Consider the following 21,007-nt stretch of genomic DNA (forward strand, 5'->3'; position numbering starts at 1 on the left):
ATTTTATCAAATTCAAGCATGGTTGTATTAACATAGACCCATGAAGACATAGCAGACCAAATAATGTTATCTAATGTATGCTAAATTACATATTGTTATTTAAAAAAACAAATTAAATAACCCATGCATAATTTAGATGCTGTATCAGATTAGGTTAGGTTGAGTTACCTTATGAGTTTCAAGCAACACAGTAAATATTTTGTGTTTAGGAATTTTCAGTATTCTGATTGATTCTTACTTACCCTACTTTTAAAGTAGTGAAGTTTTAAGTCTGAAAATGTGCCATTCAATTGTTAATAATGTTTTCTGATTATTAAAGGGCTTTCTATTCTCTATGGAAAATTAAGTATACATGTATATATTTTAAAAGTTATCACCATAGTTAATATTTAAATATTTGTCTCTAAGCTCTTATCTTTTACAACACTTTTATTCTGACTTTTTTCTTATAGTTTTCCCATTATTTTTTTTTTGGTAAATTATATGCAGAAAAAAATGCACAACACATAAATTCATGTGTAACCACAGGAACATTGAGAAATAGACTATTCTTAGTCTTACAAAAGCCTCACTGCACTATTTCAGTCCCAGAATGTAATGTTCTGTCACTCTCAGCCCCGAGCATCCATGAAGTAGTCACTATTTTGATTTTACATAAAATCAATTTTGGCCTTTATTTATAGTCTCCAGACCATGATGTTATTTTTATCTGTGATAGCTTTATAAATATTTTTCTTAAAGTCTAGTTGGTTTCCAGCTTGTAGCTCATCCAGCCTGGGATTTCTCATGACTTCTCATTTTTCATGATGTAGGTTAAACAAACAGGGCGACAGCAGACAGCCCTGTTGTACTTTCTCGATCTTGAACCAATCCACACAGGGTACTAACTGTTGCTTCTTGACCTGCATACAGGTTTCTCAGGAGACAGATAAGATGGTTTGGTATTCCCATCTGTAAGAGCTTTCCACAGTTTGTCATGATTCACACAATCAAAGGCTTTAGTGTAGTCAGTGAACAGAGAGATGTTTTTCTGAAATTCCCTTGCTTTCTTGATAATCCAGTGAATGTTGGCAGTTTGGTCTCTAGTTCTTCTTCCTTTCCTAAACTCAGCCTGGACATCTGGAAGTTCTTGGTTCATATAATGCTGAAGCTTAGTGTGTAAGATTTTAAGCATGACCTTACTAGCATGGGAGATGAGTGTCATTGTCCAGTGGTTAGCTCATCCAAGTGGGATGAGTATTAACCTTTTCCAGTTCTGTGGCCACTGCTGGGTCTTCCAGATTTGCTGACATAATGAATGCAACACCTTGATGGTATCATCCTTTACGGTTTTGAATAGTTCTGCTGGAATTTCATCGTATCCACTAGCTTTATTAACAGCAGTTCTAAAGGCCCACTTGACTTCACACTCCAGAATGTCTGGCTCTGGGTGACTAACCGCACCATCATAGTAATCTGGTTCATTAAGATCTTTTTTATACAGTTCTTCCGTGTATTCTTTCCATCTCTTCTTGGTCTCTTCAGCGTCTACTAGGTCTCTACCATTTTTATCCTTTATTGTGCCCATCTTTGGGCTGAATGCTGCCCTGGTCCAAATAAATATATACCTTCTCCCATTTTATCAGAAATGAAAAGTCTTTGTGAACATAAATATTTTACCAAGGAAATGTATTAGGTTTGTGATCTGTATAAAAACATATGAAATAATCACCTCCTTAATACATGGTAAATGAAACACATATTGATATAACTGTAAAAATAGATTTTGTTATTCTGATCATTAAAATGAATTTATGCGAAATCATTGCTGCTGCTGCTGCTGTTGCTGCTAAAGTCATCCTGAATGCCTAGCAGTAGAATTTCAGCTTGATGTGTAGAACAGATAAAATATAGCTCATTAAGGAAGGAGTCATATTATCTAGGTCAGGGGAACAGCCAGTTACTGAGAGATATATGAGTATGTTTTAAACAAGAGGCATTCAGAGTAGTATGAGGAGTCAGTAAGGAAACTACCCTGACTTGTTCTGGTTGAAAGTAATAGGAAATACTGTAGGAGATAGATACAGTTGGGCTAAGTTCTCATCATCTCAGAAAATCTGACCAAAAAACTGAGTAAAATAATAGGCGGTTTAATACAGAGCAGAAAAACAAAGCACTTTTTGAAGGAGATTCTGCCTTTTTCTGTTTATAAGCCATTAAGTTAATATAGAGATTCCTAATATATACATAAAAATCTTTATTCCCAGTATATAATGCTGCTGGGGCTCCTCCTGCCTAATACTTGACCTCTCATTGTATATTGTTCTCTGTTTTGATAATTAGCAAAATGTAAATGAGTCACCAGTCCTGTTTCTTAATCCAATTTTATTGACCATATTTTTAGTAGGCATGCCTCTAATATTTTGACAAGTCTTTGTTAGGTCTTGTTTTCCATAGTGTTTTAAAATCTTTCCTAATGTATTCAGTAGTATTGATATTTTCATGAGAAAGACTGATACTACAGGAAATACCTCAGGTTTTCCAAGAAACAGTATATTTATATGGCTCCATATACATTTCCAAAGTCTCCTAGTCATTTTGTTCATTTGACGGACAGTTATTGAAGGTTTTCTAGTTGCCAAGTGGTTAAGAAATTGAAGTTTCTGGCATTATAGTGTCAAATGTGCTTGTTATTTGTGTGTGTGTGTGTGACCCTTTTACAAGATTTATTTTTGTAAAAGGTCAAGTACTGAATTTTGAAGAGTTACAATGTGTGACTTTAATGTTTGTGCTTAGCCAGCAGTTTTTAATAGCAGAGCATCTTAAATTTTATACTGATAATAGGTTATAAATATGATTTGATTTTTAAAAGTTGGGCTTAAAACCGGTTTTTCTCATAAAGTCCTAAGCGTAGGGCTCAAGTACACAGGCAAGCACAATAATCACCTTATAGTTGGCGTACAGGGCTAGTACTAAGACAGTATGAGTCTTAATTCCTGTTCCGTTAAGTTGGGTGTAACCCTGGGCAAGTTTACTTCTTGATATTGGAGTGGGTGATCAATGAGATGCTTTTATATTCAGTAACAGAGACAATTTTTGTTTAAATAAGAGACAGTAAAACAAACTTGATGGTGATATTTCTCCATAGAGAAAAAAATGAGAATAAATGAGATAAGCTGAAATACCGTTATCTTTTCTCAGCCCATATCCCATTCATGGAACATGTTCTGGTGAGGTTAATGAAGAATTAGCTCTTTATTTTCACATTGGGGCAGTAATCCGTTAGACAGCTATTTCAAACTTGTTTAGGTTTCTATGTGTTCTTAGGAATTTTCATCAGTAAGATATGTGCCTGGATTATATATATGAAATACAAAACCATACCAAGGAACATACAAAGAGCTTGACCTTTAAAGCCGTACCACCAAGTGAGCATCTTTGGGCGGTTTTACCTTTTTTCTAATAATATGGTTGGCATTTAAAATCTTAACATTGAGGAATTTTTTTTCCATTTGATCCATTATTGTTTTCTTTGACCTGGGAAAAGTTACTCTTACTCTCTATTTTAGCAGCAGGACATCTGAGCCAAAATTTTAGTATGCCAATTAAGAGAAGGAACATTTCTTGGGAAACTTCTCTTTAAGGTGATATATTTTAACCTGCTCTTTCTAAATTTGGGTAATTTGAGTAGGTGGTAAAACATCTGACTCATTGAAGGAAATGTGTGCTTTTGAAATACTGGTTTGTAATCCATAATCAAAATGTGATATTGATAAAACATTGTGTTTTCATTATTTTAGTATAAGCCGCCTGCACTTAAGAAGTTTAATTCTCCTGGGACCACCTCATCGGGATCATCACGATTACCCCAACCAAGCGGCACTAGCAAAACTGTTGTAGGTAATGAGATCTGTCAAATAACTTGATTTTTTTTTTTTTTAAATATCAGAATCAGTAGAGAAGAAAATGAAGACAGTATTCCGTTTTGGATTATTTAAAACTAGGTTTATTAGGAGTTGATGTGGAAGATAAGTAATTATTTTGGGTAAAAATAGAGTAACTTTCAGTAGCTTCTACTTTTAGATGTTCTGTAGTCCTTTTTTAGCCTAAATGTCTGCCCTCAAGGTAGTTACTGATATATCATCTCTTCAGAGTAGTCAACCAAGGTCCTTTTCTTGATTCTTTGTCCACAGTATTTTTTTCCCTTGTTTCTGCCTATACCTGTCTGAACTTTATAATTATCTTTAATAGGCAAATATTTAATGGTTTAAAGAAGATCTTGATTGCTGAAGTGTACCTTCATTTGTATGTAAATTGTAAGAAAGAAGTACAGAAATTAGAAATGAAGGATGCTGTATGTTGTCCCATAAAAATTTTATTTAATTTTTGATTTGATAATTCATTTTGATTTTTTGCCATGAAGATTTATTGCCATGAAAGCATTGTTTTGTCAGATGCTCTGGTTAATGTGATTTTTCTTTTTCAGAGTGTTGTTAAAACTAATACCTTTTTTATTAAAAGGTGCTCCTTCAGGTAAAGTGTCTTCAGTTAGCAGCTCTTCGGGAAACAAACTTCAGACCTTGTCTCCCTCCCATAAAGGGATTCCAGCCCCTCATGTAGGGTAAGTCTACATAGAATTTATATTTTTAGTGATATGTATATTCATATATGCTTGATACTAAGATTTTATTTGTTTAGGTAACATGGGGTCGCACAGAGTCGGACACAACTGAAGTGACTTAGTACACACAAGCACACACACAGTTGGCTTTTTCATTCATCTCAATTTTCTAAGTTTGACTTTTAATATATTGCTGATCAGGAGCTCACATAATGCTCTTGAGAGTCTAAATTAGTATAACCAATTTGGAAGAGGTTCTGGTGGCATTTATCAAGAGCCTTAAACATTCATATTTTCCATTTCATAATTTTACTTCTGAGAATCTAGTCTAAGGAAATTGCTTAAAATACAGTAGACCTTTTATACTAACAATTTTTTTTAAGCATGTATCAGGCACTGTGCTAGATATTTAACATTATTGTTATTAAAACCACCCCGCTGCCATAGGAGGAGAGGATCAGAGAAGCAAAGTAATTTGATCAAAGCCACACAGCTGTCAAAGAGTTGGTAGCATGATACAAATTGACTTCTCTTTGGTGATAAGCATCGGTCTCTTTACATATGGTTTTATTATAATGTAAAAAAAAATAATGTGTAGCTATGTTTGAATATCAAATTGTGAAAATCTACAAAGCAATACTATACAGTCATAAAATATATATAAATTTTAAAAAGATGAGCCTACTGTTATTGGAGAAGTAAAGCAAAGGAGAAAAGGAAAGATGTAAGCATCTGAATGCAGAGTTCCAAAGAATAGCACGAAGAGACAAGAAAACCTTCCTCAGCGATCAATGCAAAGAAATAGAGGAATACAACAGAATGGGAAAGACTAGAGATCTCTTCAAGAACATTAGAGATACCAAGGGAACATTTCATGCAAAGATGGGATCGATAAAGGACAGAAATGGTATGGACCTAACAGAAGCAGAAGATATTAAGAAGAGGTGGCAGGAATACACAGAAGAACTGTACAAAAAAGATTTTCATGGCAAAGATAATCACGATGGTGTGATCACTCACCTAGAGCCAGACATCCTAGAATGTGAAGTCAAGTGGGCCTTAGAAAGCATCACTACGAACAAAGCTAGTGGAGGTGATGGAATTCCAGTTGAGCTCTTTCAAATCCTGAAAGATGATGCTGTGAAAGTGCTGCACTCAATATGCCAGCAAATTTGGAAAACTCAGCAGTGGCCACAGGACTGGCAAAGGTCAGTTTTCATTCCAATCCCAAAGAAAGGCAATGCCAAAAAATGCTCAAACTACCACACAATTGCATTCATCTCACATGCTAGTAAAGTAATGCTCAAAATTCTCCAAGCCAGGCTTCAGCAATACGTGAACCATGAACTTCCAGATGTTCAAGCTGGTTTTAGAAAAGGCAGAGGAACCAGAGATCAAATTGCCAACATCCGCTGGATCATGGAAAAAGCAAGAGAGTTCCAGAAAACCATCTCTTTCTGCTTTATTGACTATGCCAAAGCCTTTGACTGTGTGGATCACAAGAAACTGTGGAAAATTCTTCAAGAGATGGGAATACCAGACCACCTGACCTGCTTCTTGAGAAATCTGTATGCAGGTCAGGAAGCAACAGTTAGAACTGGACATGGAACAACAGACTGGTTCCAAATAGGAAAAGGAATACGTCAAGGCTGTATATTGTCACCCTGCTTATTTCACTTATATGCAGAGTACATCATGAGAAATGCTGGGCTGGAAGAAGCACAAGCTGGAATCAAGACTGTCAGGAGAAATATCAATAACCTCAGATATGCAGATGACACCACCCTTATGGCAGAAAGTGAAGAGGAACTAAAAAGGCTCTTGATGAAAGTGAAAGAGGAGAGTGAAAAAATTGGCTTAAAGCTCAACATTCAGAAAACAAAGATCATGGCATCTGGTCCCATCACTTCATGGGAAATAGATGGGGAAACAGTGGAAACAGTGTCAGACTTTATTTTTCTGGGCTCCAAAATCACTGCAGATGGTGACTGCAGCCATGAAATTAGAAGACGCTTACTCCTTGGAAGAAAAGTTATGACCAACCTAGACAGCATATTGAAAAGCAGAGACATTACTTTCCCAACAAAGGTCTGTCTAGTCAAGGCTATGGTTTTTCCAGTGGTCATGTATGGATGTGAGAGTTGGACTGTGAAGAAAGCTGAGCGCCGAAGAATTGATGCTTTTGAATTGTGGTGTTGGAGAAGACTCTTGAGAGTCCCTTGGACTGCAAGGAGATCCAACCAGTCCATTCTAAAGGAGTTCAGTCCTGGGATTTCTTTGGAAGGAATGATGCTAAAGCTGAAACTCCAGTACTTTGGCCACCTCATGCGAAGAGTTGACTCATTGGAAGAGACTCTGATGCTGGGAGGGATTGGGGGCAGGAGGAGAAGGGGACAACAGAGGATGAGATGGCTGGATGGCATCACTGACTCAATAGACGTGAGTCTGAGTGAACTCCGGGAGTTGGTGATGGACAGGGAGGCCTGGCGTGCTGTGATTCATGGGGTCGCAGAGTCAGACACGACTGAGTAACTGAACTAAACTGAACTGAGGTTGGTGTAAACTTCATGTATACTTTGATACAAACTATAAAAATTTAATGCTATTTATGTTTCTATAATTTTATGTAGAAATTAGAGTTTTATGTAGTTTCTATAGTTTTATGTGTGTTTCTATAGTTTTTAATAAAATAGCATTATTAAGCCTTCAGCAATTAATGTGGGAAAATTCATTGATAACACTACAGTTTTTCATAGAAGTCTTTCAATAGAATACTAGTAGAAACTCACTTTTCATTTTGATAAACAAGAAAACTAAGGGATGGCCATATGATTATTAGAATGTAACCTTATTCTTTGTATTTACAGATAGTGTTTATAAAGTTGATTTAGGAAGCATGACACATGTTATTTTCAGATCTAGAGTCTTAGTTTGGCTTTTATATAGGAAATATATAGGATGGTATCTATCAATAGAGAGTAATTGCCTTTTGTTTCCTAATTTGGACTACATGTAAAGTGTTTAAGAGCTAAAGATAATTTATTGTATTTTCATTGTAGAAAAAGAACAAGATCAGCTAACAAGATCTGATTAGTTAAATTCTTTGTTTTTGTCATGCTTCCAAAAAGAAGAGACAGGCTATTCTTTTTTTTTCTTTTTAATTTTATTTTATTTAACTTTACAATATTGTATTGGTTATGCCATATATCAAAATGAATCCGCCACAGGTATACACGTGTTCCCCATCCTGAACCCTCCTCCCTCCTCCCTCCCCATACCATCCCTCTGGGTCGTCCCAGTGCACCAGCCCCAAGCATCCAGTATCATGCATCAAACCTGGACTGGCGACTCGTTTCATATATGATATTATACATATTTCAATGCCATTCTCCCAAATCATCCCACCCTCTCCCTCTCCCACAGAGTCCAAAAGACTGTTCTATACATCAGTGTCTCTTTATTCTTAAGAAAGAGACAGGTTATCAGTAGAACAGGTGTTTGAAAGTAAAAGGTTCTCATCTCCCAGTGCTAAAAAAAAACTGATCTGATTTTCTTTTTATAGCTGCTCTACTGAGTTGACTCATTAGATACGTAAATATAGAAATATCAATATGTTTTAAGTTTATAAATGGAGGTTTCATTTATGGTTGACTGTGAATTATAGGTTGGTAATTTTTTTAGTACCTTTCCTATCATACTGGTAATCTTAACCAGTTGGCAGTATTAAGTTATACTGACACTCTTTTTAAGAGGGCATGTGAAGCTGGCTGGTAAAATGAAAAGGGTTACTGGATTTTGGATTAAAATACTATATTTCTAGATCCTACTTTGCCCCTAACTAGTAGCTACCTGAGTTTGTTCTTATCTGTTTTCTCTTTCTTGCTCTGACAACTTTTACTCCGCTTATACCTTGACAGCTGATGAACATTTATTAATATTTAGGAGAAAATGTTTTTACTAATGATGAAAAACTTTGGGCACAAGAATTTTACAAGTTGTGCACTGCTGTAATGCTATAAAGATTTAAAAATTTTTGTTTGTCCCATATTAAACTGTCAGGCATGACTGTTTAAATCTCATTTGTCCATGCTATATATGATGCTTATGTGTTAAAGGACTGTTTCTAACTGCTGGAAAGAGAGTGGTGATGTATGCTTCTGACCAATATATTACTGTATTACTGTAAGTTAATATAACTACTGTATTAACTGATAGTAATATGATTATTATACTGAATAGAATCATTCATAGCTGTCCAGTTAGTGACAGAGCTCATTCCTTTTTTAGAATTACTGAGGTAATGGTTTGTCTCTTTCCCTTACTAGATTATAAAATCTGTGATGGCAAAGCTCTGTGTCTGCTTTGCTTACAGATGTAACTACAAAATGTAGTATAATACTTGGCATACAGACACACAAATTTTTGGTGAATATATGAAATAATAGTGAATCAATAAGTTCAGTTCCTGATTTGTCAACTTTTTGCAACATCACAGAATCATGGTTCTGGTACTTGTAATTACTTGAGGTTTGTATGACTGTTCTTTTGTCTTTTCATACTAAAAAACTGAAGGCAAAAAGAGAAGAGGGTAGCAGAGGATGAGATGGCTAGATGGCATCACCGACTCAGTGGGTCTGAATTTGAGCAAACTCTAGAAGATAGTGAAGGACAGGGAAGCCTGGTGTGCTACAGTCCATGGGGTCACAAAGAGTCAGACATAACTTAGTGACTGAACAACAACAAAAATGATTATCATGATTTTTGTTGACACAGATAATTCGGAATTGAGTAAAGACAGAATTAAGACATCTGGTTAGCTATAATGTTCAAGAAGTTGAGCATCTTTTGAGATTAGTAAAACGAGTCATTTTAGTGGTTTGGAATTATTTAAAGCCTGCTGTGTATAATCTTTGTTGTGTTTGCCTGCAGTCATATTTATCAGTGATCTATAATATTTAGCATATATTGAAATCACACCATAGAAAAATTTATCTTTTTACTTGGAAAAATTCAGATGATAAAGCATCTGTCGACAGTGCAGGAGACCCAGGTTCGATCCCTGGGTCGGGAAGATCCCCTGGAGAAGGAAATGGCAATCCATTCCAGTACTCTTGCCTGGAAAATCCCATGGACAGAGGAGCCTGGTAGACTATAGTCCATGGGGTCGCAAAAAGACACGACTTCACTTTCACTTTCACTTTCTTTTGCTAATTCTAGACAACCTGTGAGTCAGCTGATTTTAACAGAATTTTTTAAAGCAAAATACACCCTAATAGAAAAATTTTTCTTGTGCCAAAAATAGTTTTCTTTATTCCTAGAGATATTAGAAATATGATGAAACCCAGAGTTTTAAATAAATATTGCTATACTTGAATTATGTCAGAGAGTTTACACAGTTGTACCTAGAGAATTATGTTTTCTTAATGGTTAATTACTAACTCAAATGATATTTCAGCTGATAATTTTCAATAGTTAAAGTATCAAATTGCAGAGATTTACTTCTGTTCAATTACTCTAAGAACTAGAAGTTTACTTTGGAGATAGGATATAGTATGTGTGGTAAAACTAGAGAAACAATGCAGATAAGGAGCATTTTTGTGTGTGTGAAAAAATAAATTGGTTTCTCATGCTTTATGTTAACAGGAGTGAGAAATGAATGCCTGGGTTTTGAGTATATATTTATATGAGTGGAAACAAGCTTTTCTTATAATAGCCAGTCTTTTGATGTATGTGGTTTGTGTGTACCATTATTTAGATTTTTATGAACTTCTCTGACTTTCATTATTGGTCTAGAAATGCCTCAACCTAGAATTGCACAGTTTGGCTTCCTATGTGGATAAAAATTATTTCAACTATTAGACTAAGGAAGCTCAGCTTGCCATGGAATTGAGATACTACGTTATCTATATAGAATTTAATCAATGAGTGTAACCAATAGTAGAAGTATGGAAGGCTTTGAAACTTTGAGTGCCTTGAAACATCATAGCTATAGATGTATACATAGATACAAAATACCTCTTGGTAAAATTTATCCCCAAATCATTTAAGAAGTCATCTTTTTGTTTTATCTCTTCTGCTCTGTTATAGTGTACAGGACTGAGTGGCTTATTTATTTCCTAAAAATTCACTCTCATGGTGTCAACAATAAACAGGGACCTTTCCTAGGTTAAAGTTTATCTCAACTCAGAAATAGATGGATATGTTGCCAAATATTTGCAGCGTTGCCAAAAACGCTCATTCAGCGATGAATATTTGGAAAGTCTGCCACAGCGTTTTTCCTTTCTAGATATACTATTCATATCATGGCAGTTACATACAACTAGAGATAGTCCGTTTAAAAACCCTGGGTCCATCATTTATATAAATGTATCAGCTTGACAAAAAGTTACGTATTTTTTGTCTTGGACTATAAGATAGTGATTTTGATCATAACTCTTTATGGTAAAATTTTAGATCATCATTGAAATCTGCCTTTCATTAAGAGTTTTAAAAATTTAAAATAATTGGCATCCTCTCAAGTATGGAATTTTGATGTTTTAGAGCAGGTGATCTTTTTGAACTGTGGTCTGAGGGCCAAATCCTGCCCAACAGTTATTTTTATTGGAACATGGCTGCACATGGCCACTGGTGAATTGTCTGTGGCTGCAATCGTGCTATAGTGGCAGAGTCAAGTGTGGCAGAGAGTATAGCCTACAAAGTCTGAAATATTTACTTTTTAGCTTTTTATAGGAAAAGTTTGCCACTCCCTGTTTTAGAATGGGTAAGTAGGAATTTTATTTATAATTTGAAGGTAGGGATTTTAAGGATTCTTCATTTATTCCATTTTTAAAGTTATGTGGACTATCTAAGAAGTTGGACCGTATATTAGTGTCCAGTGAACCAAAGGGTTTTTATTTTTTTGAACTTTCATTAATCCATTCAAACACATTTCTGTGGTTGAATTAAAAGAGTAGTAACAGATTAAAAGTATACTTTCATGTTAATCTGACCAAATCTAAGTACCAATGTAAGGATGGATCCTTGAACTTCATATGGGAATTCTATGTTTTGTATATCAGATGGGAATTCTGTTTTGTATATCAGATTGCTAGTCTACACCAAATTTATGCTGTGTAGATGTGCTTGGTTGGCTTTAAAATATGTTCCTTCTTTTCTTGAACAGCAGAAACAGTGATTCTACTGCTAAATGGATTTCTTTATTCCTGCCTTAATATCTTTCAGACAATGCTACCTTTCGTGTAGCATTGTCATTACTGAATTGGACCCTTTAAAAGAAAAACAGCATAGAGGCACTCTGAAAACATTGATGTTGATAGTTCTGTAATGATTACTATCACACTGAAATTACAATTGTCAAACTTTGTAAATAAGATAAAAACACATAATACAATAGATTTCTTATTGTACGTTTCCAAAATTTATTATCAGAGTAACCCCAGATGTAGATAGATGTATAAACTAAGTATTAAAATCACCAGTGGTGATGTTTTTCATAATCTGAAACATCGAAGACCCCTGAGGGCAGGGCAAAATGTATAGTAGAGAATTCCTGCTTCCTTTACTTGTTTTATTCACTTCCGTAAGTCAGTTATCGATGATTTGCAGACCAAGAAACACATCGAGAAGAAACTTCAACCAAAGAGCAATCAGTTGGGTTTAAAACTTTAAATTCCTTTTGAAAATATGTCGCCACTTTTGCAAAGAATTCAATTTCTTTCCAAATATCCCTTTAGTCCTATTGCTACTTTGACTTATTTTTAATGCTACTGAAGGGAGGAAGGAAGGGACAGAAAAGAAATGGTTTAATAGAAAAGGAAATGTGGATAAAGAAGCATTCTTGTTCACTAAAATAAATGTAAAAATGGTACATGAGAGCTGTTCTGGATCCAAGTCAGTTAAGGAAAATATTTAAGTATTTGAAAGATCTTTTGTTGTAAACTGATAATTTTAACTTTTTAAATTTTTTATTGATGTATAGTTGATGTACAGTATTCACAGTTTTTAAAGGTGATAATACATTTATAATTCTTAGAATATTTGCATATATTTCTTGTGTTATACAATATATACTTATGGCCTAATTATTTTATACATAGTAGTTTAAACCTCTGTAAGCTCCACCCTAAACTGCCTCTCTCTCCTTCCCTCTTTACCCTGGTAACCACTATCTTTCAGTCAGTTTCTTTTTTGTTACATTCATTAGTTTATTTGTTAGATTCCACATATGTGATGTAATAGTATTAGTATTTGTAATTTATATACAAATACTATTAGTAATAGTATTTGTCTTTCTCTAAGTGACATACTTCCCTTCATGTCTATCCATGTTGTTGCAAATGGCAAAATTTCATCCCTTTTTATGGCTGTGTAGTATTCCACTTTCCATTTGTTTGGTTGTATGCGTGTGTGTATGTACATACATATATATATACCTCATCTTCTTTATCCATTCATCTGTTGATGGACACTTAGGTTGCTTCCATTATCGTGGCAATTGTAAATGATGCTGCTATAAATCTTGGGATGTGTGTATCTTTTTGAGTTAATGTTTTTTCAGATGTATGACTAGGAGTGGAATTACTGGGCCATGTGGTAATTTTATTTTTAGTTTTTTGAGAAATCTCCATATAGTTTTCCACAATGATTGCACCAATGTATATTTTCACCAATAGTATAAGAGGATTCCCTTTTCTCCAAATCCTCACCAACATTTGTTATTTGGGTCTTTTTGATGATAGCTTTTTGACAGTTGTGAGTTGGTAGGTCATTGTGGTTTTAATTTGCATTTCTCTGATGATTAACTACAATGAGCATCTTTTCCTTTGCCTTTTGGCTTTGGAAAATATCATCTTTGGAAAAATGTCTAGTCAGGTCTTTTGCTCTTTTGATGTTGAGTTGTATGATCTGTTTATATATTTTGGATATTAACCCCTTATTGGTCATAACATTTGCAAATATTTTCTCCCATTCATTTGGTTGTCTTGTCCATGGTTTACTTTGATGTCCAAATGGTTTACTTTCATTTTAATTAGGTCTCAGGATAAATTTCAAATTTATGTAAAACCTTAACATTGACTATCATTTCAAGGTTTTTCAAATATGTAACCAAATTTTATATGTAAGAGCACTTATAATTAATTTATATAAAGATTATATTTATTAAAATCATATAAAATACATTTATGTGTAAACTTATATAACCTTGATTTCACTGAGAATTTAAAATTTATTTAGTTAGACCTTAAAAATAACATAGCATAACAATAGAAATCTACAGTGGAATGAAGTGATTTGAGCTTCATAACAACATTTACTAACATTTAGCCTCAGTAACATTTGAATTGTGATACACATACATGTACATAGGTAGACCTAGACCTGGGTCTCCTGCGTTGCAGGCAGATCTTCTACCATCTGAGCCACCAGGGAAGACCAGCCTAAGTAGCATTTGAATTGGGTGTGTATATACACACATTCATATACATGGGTAGGCAAACCGATTGAGTTGAATTTCATAACACAGGTATGTGGTAGTAAATCATCATTGAAATCTGCCTTTTACAAAATTACATTTTTAAAATCTGAAAATACTAGCAATCGTTTCATGTATAGAAGATATGTAATATTCCCAGTAGAGAATTCCCTTTACATTTTTATTAGATTCCACTCACCTCCTTTGTTTTATCATTTGTTAGATTTTAGTAGTTCTTATCATATGAGAGGAATCCATGTTTTAAATGTTTCTAAATTTTAATTCTGAATTTTAATTTCAGTAACTTTTTTTTTCTGAGGAAGAAAGTAAAATCTTTTCTTTTGCCAAATCCACAGATACCTTTTGTAAGAAAAATACTATTTGGAACAATAGTGCTTTGATTGTTATTACATAATTTAAAGAAAAATCTGATTTATTAATTAAAATTCTAAATAGGTTAATTTTCTACTGATTGCTCACAAATAAAATGCATACAATGTTAATCTTACAAATTTTAGAAGTTTTGTTGTTTTATATATAATAAATATACAATATATTTATTGGAGGCATTTAAAAAATTCTTTAAAATGTTTTACTGAGTGTGATGTAAACACCTAATGTAAAGCAGCACCGTCCGCAGAGTATTGATATCAACTTTTACAACAAAATGCCTGCTGTGTATAGGATATTGAAGGAAGAGAAACTGGATAAAATGTGTTTGTCTGTAGAGATCCTTATTATCTAGAGGGATGACCAGATTGTTTTGAGACACTAAACTGTGTAATAAGAACAAAGCATCAGGTCTGTCTTATTTACCACAGTATTCCCAGAATTTAGCACAGTGCCTGATACATAGTGGGTGCTCAGGATTTAAATGAGTAAACAAAAATCCCTTGAAAAAACTCTTTGTTATCAAGCAGTGATGTGTCATTCAGTAGTCACTGAAGGTAGTACTCCTAGTTTCCAAATTTAATTTTCCCTGCTCCCTACTTTTAATGGATATTGATTGGCGATAATATCATTTGTTTGATATAAAATAATGAAATCTCTGTAAACCTGCAGTTTTTTGTTATTCAGTAGCTGAAAATCCTTTATAATTTTGGTTGAAAATATTAGCTTTAGTTGGCATGGCCACTTCTAATTTTTTCATGTAGTTTTTAGAATTGCCATCAGTGTTTTCATAGGATCATGCTTAATGTTTCTCTGAAACATTTTAGAAATAGGAAAGTTCTGTGAATTCAGGGAAGGGGACAATTAGATTATTTGTGAGCTCCCTAAGAACAAGCATCCTGTCTGTATTTATGTACTAGAATAATAATGTCCAGTTCACTGCTAGCTTCAAAAATTTTAAACAGTTGTTGTCCTTCTTAAGTTTTTTTTTTTAATTGATTCCATTGCCCTGCTATGTGATTTTCATATTTAATAATGGATATTGTATGAACTATCTGAGGATTCTTTTTGACATTAGTCCTTACCCTGGCAGTTAGATAATTATGAAAGAGCTTGAGGGGTGGATTTCTGATGAATCAGAATAATATCTTAAAATTTTTTTTGAATATAAAGAAACAGTAACATTCTCCTTATGGGTACACCTTTATATATTTTAATAGTAATATGGACAAGTTAGGCCCTCCACTTGGAACTAGAAGACATATGCAAAGATTGTATGAGAGCAATACAAAATCAGTGCCATCAGAAGACATGAGTTATTACCCATTTACAAGCAAGTATGTATAACTCAGTTTGGTTACTGTTTTTCAGCTATTTCCTTAAAGGGTTTATATAATGAAATACTATAAATTTGTATATTCTATACTTAAATTTTTTCATTTTAATCATTTTTAAGCCAAGAAGTGCTGAGTAATCTTCTAGGATTTATAACACTCTGATTTTTGATGAGCATTTCTATTCTGTGTCTATTTTTAGAGCATTCATTGAATAAAATTTAAATTTTAAATTAAATTTTAATTTTCAGAGGGTTGAAATGAGTCACCTTAATAATTGTTATTTTTATGAAACTATTTTTTAGGAGTAATATTATTTAAAAATGTATAGGGAATATTATATCATATATTATATAAATATAATATTGCTAGAATATCTTTTAGTTAAGTAGATGATAAATTATTATAAAAAAGCAGGGAACAGATCTTAGAAAACATTCAATCCAGGGATCCTCAGTCTTTGTGTTAGATATATAACACAGGGAAGTAAACACATCCCTTCTGTGTACTGGCGTCTCTGACTGAGAGGAGAAGCAGGAGTGGCAGTGGCAGTCTTGGACCTCTCCGCACAAGTCTTCAAAGCTTACAAGTTTGTGCCCCCAAAGCAGGTCTTGCCCTCTCATCTTAAAATGATGAACTGAGGGTCTCATAAGTTAAATTACTTAATAGAGCTCACCTAATTAACCTTTAAACCAAAGTCTACCACAACAGTCTCTCATCCATAAATAATAATACGTTTAGCTAGATATATAATAAAACAAAGATGGGAAAAGTCTTCATCATTAGCAGCCATCATGTGTTGTTTTTAAGTAGACAGTGATAAATTCTAGAAGGAAGAATTTGTGCACTGAGCTTTTTTTCTTTGCACTATTCCTGCTGTCTGTACCCTCCAAAGCAGATCTCAGAGAAACAGGGATTAGCAATGGGGTAGAGGAAGTGCAATTGCAAAGTTAGACCTTCTTTTATTATTGGATTGGACTGTAGCAGGCAGATTGTATCAATGGACACATAATAAGGTAGCACTTTCAGACTCTGTCCAGGAAGAAAAATGTGTTGACGGTGTGAGACTGGAGTAACACGTTTTAAGTACTGATCAAAATGGTTCTTGGCATTCCAGTTCTACCTTATAGATGTTACTAAAAATACACAATAGGCATTGAATAATGACAGCTGTTGTTGATAACTTATATTTTATTATTTTTTTATTATTTTCTAATTATTTGAATAACTATTGATATGAAGTTGTATATGTATATGCATGGGTATGTTTGTACTGTGTATATATCTCATGTGTACATTATATGAAGGTGATAGTATTTCTAACAAGTTTTTGTTCTTGACCAAAAACCCTGTCCATCCTGTTCCTCTGTGACTCTCACTTGGAGGAATTGCCACCATTTGGCAGGGAGTTTTCAGAGACTGAATTCCTAAAAAGGCATGTGATAGTTCTACAACATCCCTAGAGGGGCCATGTGAAAGTAGAGTAGCATACACCTCGTGGGTGGACTTGCAGTGAGCGTTTGAAGGCCATTTGAAGAGGTGCAGGGTAACCCATACATGCACCAGAGTGATTCTTGTCAAAGTTTAGAAATAGTTTAAGTATTCAAAGTTGCCTCCCTTTGAATGACATCATTGCATATTGAATATAAGATTTGGAATGAGACCCACATAAATTCAAATTCAAACACTCTGGCCATGTACTGTGAGTGAAAGTTGCTCAGTCATGTCTGACTCTTTGCGACCCCACGGACTGTAGTCCTTGGAATTCTCCAGGCCAGAATACTGAAGTGGGTTGCCTTTCCCTTCTTCAGAGGATCTTTCCAATGCAGGGATCGAACCCAGGTTTCCCGCATTACAGGAGGATTCTTTACCAACTGAGCCACAAGGGAAGCCCCAAGAATACTGGAGTGGGTAGCCTCTCCCTTCTTAAGTGGATGTTCCTGACCCAGAAATCAGACTGGGGTCTCCTGCTTTGCAGGCACATTCTTTACCAACTGAGCTATCAGGGAAGCCCAGCCATGTAATAGCTTTGCACTTAATCTCTGTGACTGTGAGTTTTTTCAACTTTAAATGGGAATAATATCTTCAGGGATTTTTGTGAAGATTAAAGAAAGTGAAGTATGTATAGTACCTGGTATCATATCTGGCATTTGGAAAATAATAGATGTTGTTACTCCCTGCATGTATTTTGGAGACAACTGTTTAAAATTTTGGGAGACTCTCTCCAACTTTGCTATATAAGTAGAGAAGGAAGAATTTCTGCCAGAGTTTGAGAACTTAAAATATACAAAGGCATTTTTGAAAAGAGGATTCTGCTTGATCATATAACACAGTATTGCTTATCTCTGAAATGAAAAGATTTGACTAAATTTCTAAAGAGAGGGAGGAAACTAACACTAATGAACATCTTACACCTAGTTCTGCAATGACTTATCTGTCACCATGGGGAAATTACTTAACTACTCTTTGCCTCAGTTGCCTCCTTTGCAAGATGGAATTAGTAATCCTTACTGCTTCATAGGATTATTATGAGGATTAAATAAATTTTATATGAAGGTGATTAGAAATGTAGCTACAGGAATTCCCTCGTGGTCCAGTGGTTAGGACTCTGCACTTCCACTGCAGGGGGCATGGATTCGATCCCTGGTTGGAGAACTAAGATCCCTCATGCTGTGAGGTGTGGCCAGGAAAAAAAAAATGCAGCTACATCAAATGTAGTAAGCACTGTTAATGTAAGTGTTAACTTGTAGTAGCAATACTAATAGTAGTAATACCATCATCACCCTCCGCTATGCTAAATATAGTATCAATTACATTTTATATATCTGACTTCCTATAAGTGATGATGGTCACATGTTATACATGAGGGTACTTGGACTCAGATTGCCAGACCCAGAGTTGTTCAGTGGCAGTTGGGATTTGAATCCAGATTCATCTGAATTCCAAAGCCTATACATTTTACCATTTTTACCTCATATATAAGCGTTCTTTGATTCCGGAATTTTCAAAAAGGTATGATCAGCCACTTTACTGGTAACAGATAGCCCAGGTTGTATAGTTGGTGAAATTAAAATCTTTAGAGGCAAGAGTATATTAACCAATTCATTCCAGTTGCTTTTTCTAAGAACAGGCTTTCATAAATGGAATATTATTCTTTAAAAATGGTTAGCAAAATTTTTAACCACATCTTATACATCTAACATTATTATTTGACTCTAGGCACTCAACAAGACTTATCTCTAGTTTGAGGGGACTGTATATTTAAACTTTAAAAAATTTGAAATATTAACTTATAAATTTCATGTCAAGAATATATATATATATATTTTTTAATGATTTTATGTACCATCAAGATAATCTTAGTCAATGCAAAATGCTTTGGCTTATACTTCATATTAAGGATTTCAGATGTGAAATAATTATTTGGATTTTAATCTTTTGAGTTTACCTTTCTATAGCTTCTAATTATTTTTCTAATCATTCTAATAAACAATTTGTGAAAGAAATGCTTACTATTCAGTAGTTTTTTTTCATCATGCCATCTTTTTCTGTCTTCTAGGACTAACATCAAACCTCGAAATTCCACGCCACCTAGTTTGGCCCGAAATCCTGCCTCAGGTGTGCTTACAAGCAAAAGAAAAACATACAGTGATAGCTACATGGCCAGGTATGTTTAGCTCTGATATTGTAATAACGAAAAATAGGTATTCATTGTTTTCCAAAGACCACGTAAAAAATTTCTATCAGGTTATTAATAGAAAATCTAATTTTTCCTGTGTGATTAAATTTGACTTTAATGTTATACAATAAAGACCTAGCTTTGAGTGTAAATAGTATTTTCTTATACCTTGTAGATGTAATTTTTATGGTAAATACTCAAATACAGTTTGTTCAGTACCACTGGATGCATTTGTGTTTTTTATGTCTTAATTGTAACTGCAGCATGGTTATTTTTACCTCTTCAAATTGAATAATAGACTTTTTACACTACTGCTACTATAATTTTCAGCAGCATTTTATTACATTTAAATTCCTCTGATGAGATTGTGATTATCCATGTACATCCCTTTCTAATATGTCACAGTATTTGCACAGCTTTGACATTGGCTCTGTTTTTCAACATATAATGAAATCATTCCAGTTATAAATATTTTATTTTTCATATGTATCCCAACTTATTCCATAAAGTTTTAAGGAAAGGTACGAATGTATAGTGAAATACAACATTGTTTTTTAAATTAAAAATAGGAAAAAGAAAGATGAGAATTAAAAGATAAAGTGGAAAAAGAGTGGGGTTAGTTTACAAAGTTTGTGTCATGAGACCTGTAGATAGGCCAGCCCTGGGCCACAAAGTGGCGTATACACTTTGTTGTAGTAGCCAAAGTACAGGAGAATAGAAGAGTAGTTACATGATTCTTGTTGTCTGAAACAGAAAAATAACTCACTTTTTCTGAGAAAGTAAAACAAGTCCTGAGACCTTAGAAGTTCTGCTCTGATTTCTCATATAGAAGCACTGTGTAATTTAGTGGTTAACTTATTAATTAACATCCTACTGAATGTGATTGGTTGTGTTATATGAAACTATATATATTGTCTGCTTTTTATAAGTATATAATATGTACAGACATTCATTATTCATATTTAATCCAGGAATAGATTTTTAAGTATCTAAAATGCTAGCTCTCCCTCCTGGTTTTGCCCATTAGAAGAAGCATCTATGGAGCTTTCCAAAACCAAACAGGTGGAGGTCTCTCCCAGATGGAGAGTGGGGTCTGGGTGTCTGCCATTTAGAAAGTTTTAAGAGTGATCCTTGTGCTTAAGACGAGAACCATAGAGGAATTGATAAGTTGCTGTCTTTTCAGCTAGGTTCTTTAATAAGTATTGTTTGTCTCACCTGAGGCTTTGATACGTATTTTTGATTCATATAAGGAAGTGAACCTCTGTTTCTTAGAGTCCTGGATTATGGCTATACTGTGTTCTATATGTGTGGAACCATGTGCTTTGAATCAGTGCTGAGTATAAGATTAACATTGTGTTATAAAATGGAATACTTAATACATATGCTTGAATAAATGAATAATTTTATCTTTCCAAAGAATAGACAAAGTGTTAACAGGCAGGAGCAAAAATCACATTACAAAATGTTTAGGATATTCTTTTTTTTTTTTTTTTTTTTTAGAGCTTTATATCTGATAGGAAGCCCTAAGCCTT

The 21,007-nt window shown here is 34.1% G+C and overlaps 1 protein-coding gene across 2 annotated transcripts in view; it reads left to right on the top strand.

The window, feature by feature from the left end:
- Positions 1-21,007, top strand: part of ZC2HC1A (zinc finger C2HC-type containing 1A) — a 65,910-nt gene that overhangs the window by 29,406 nt on the left and 15,497 nt on the right. For both annotated transcript variants that reach the window (XM_059893230.1, NM_001083437.1), the window contains 3 exon segments: positions 3,780-3,879; positions 4,501-4,600; positions 19,356-19,463. In XM_059893230.1, the coding sequence (XP_059749213.1) occupies positions 3,780-3,879; positions 4,501-4,600; positions 19,356-19,463 (308 nt within the window).

This window comes from Bos taurus, chromosome 14, assembly GCF_002263795.3.
Source record: "Bos taurus isolate L1 Dominette 01449 registration number 42190680 breed Hereford chromosome 14, ARS-UCD2.0, whole genome shotgun sequence".
In the NCBI taxonomy this organism is placed as follows: Eukaryota; Metazoa; Chordata; class Mammalia; order Artiodactyla; family Bovidae; genus Bos; species Bos taurus.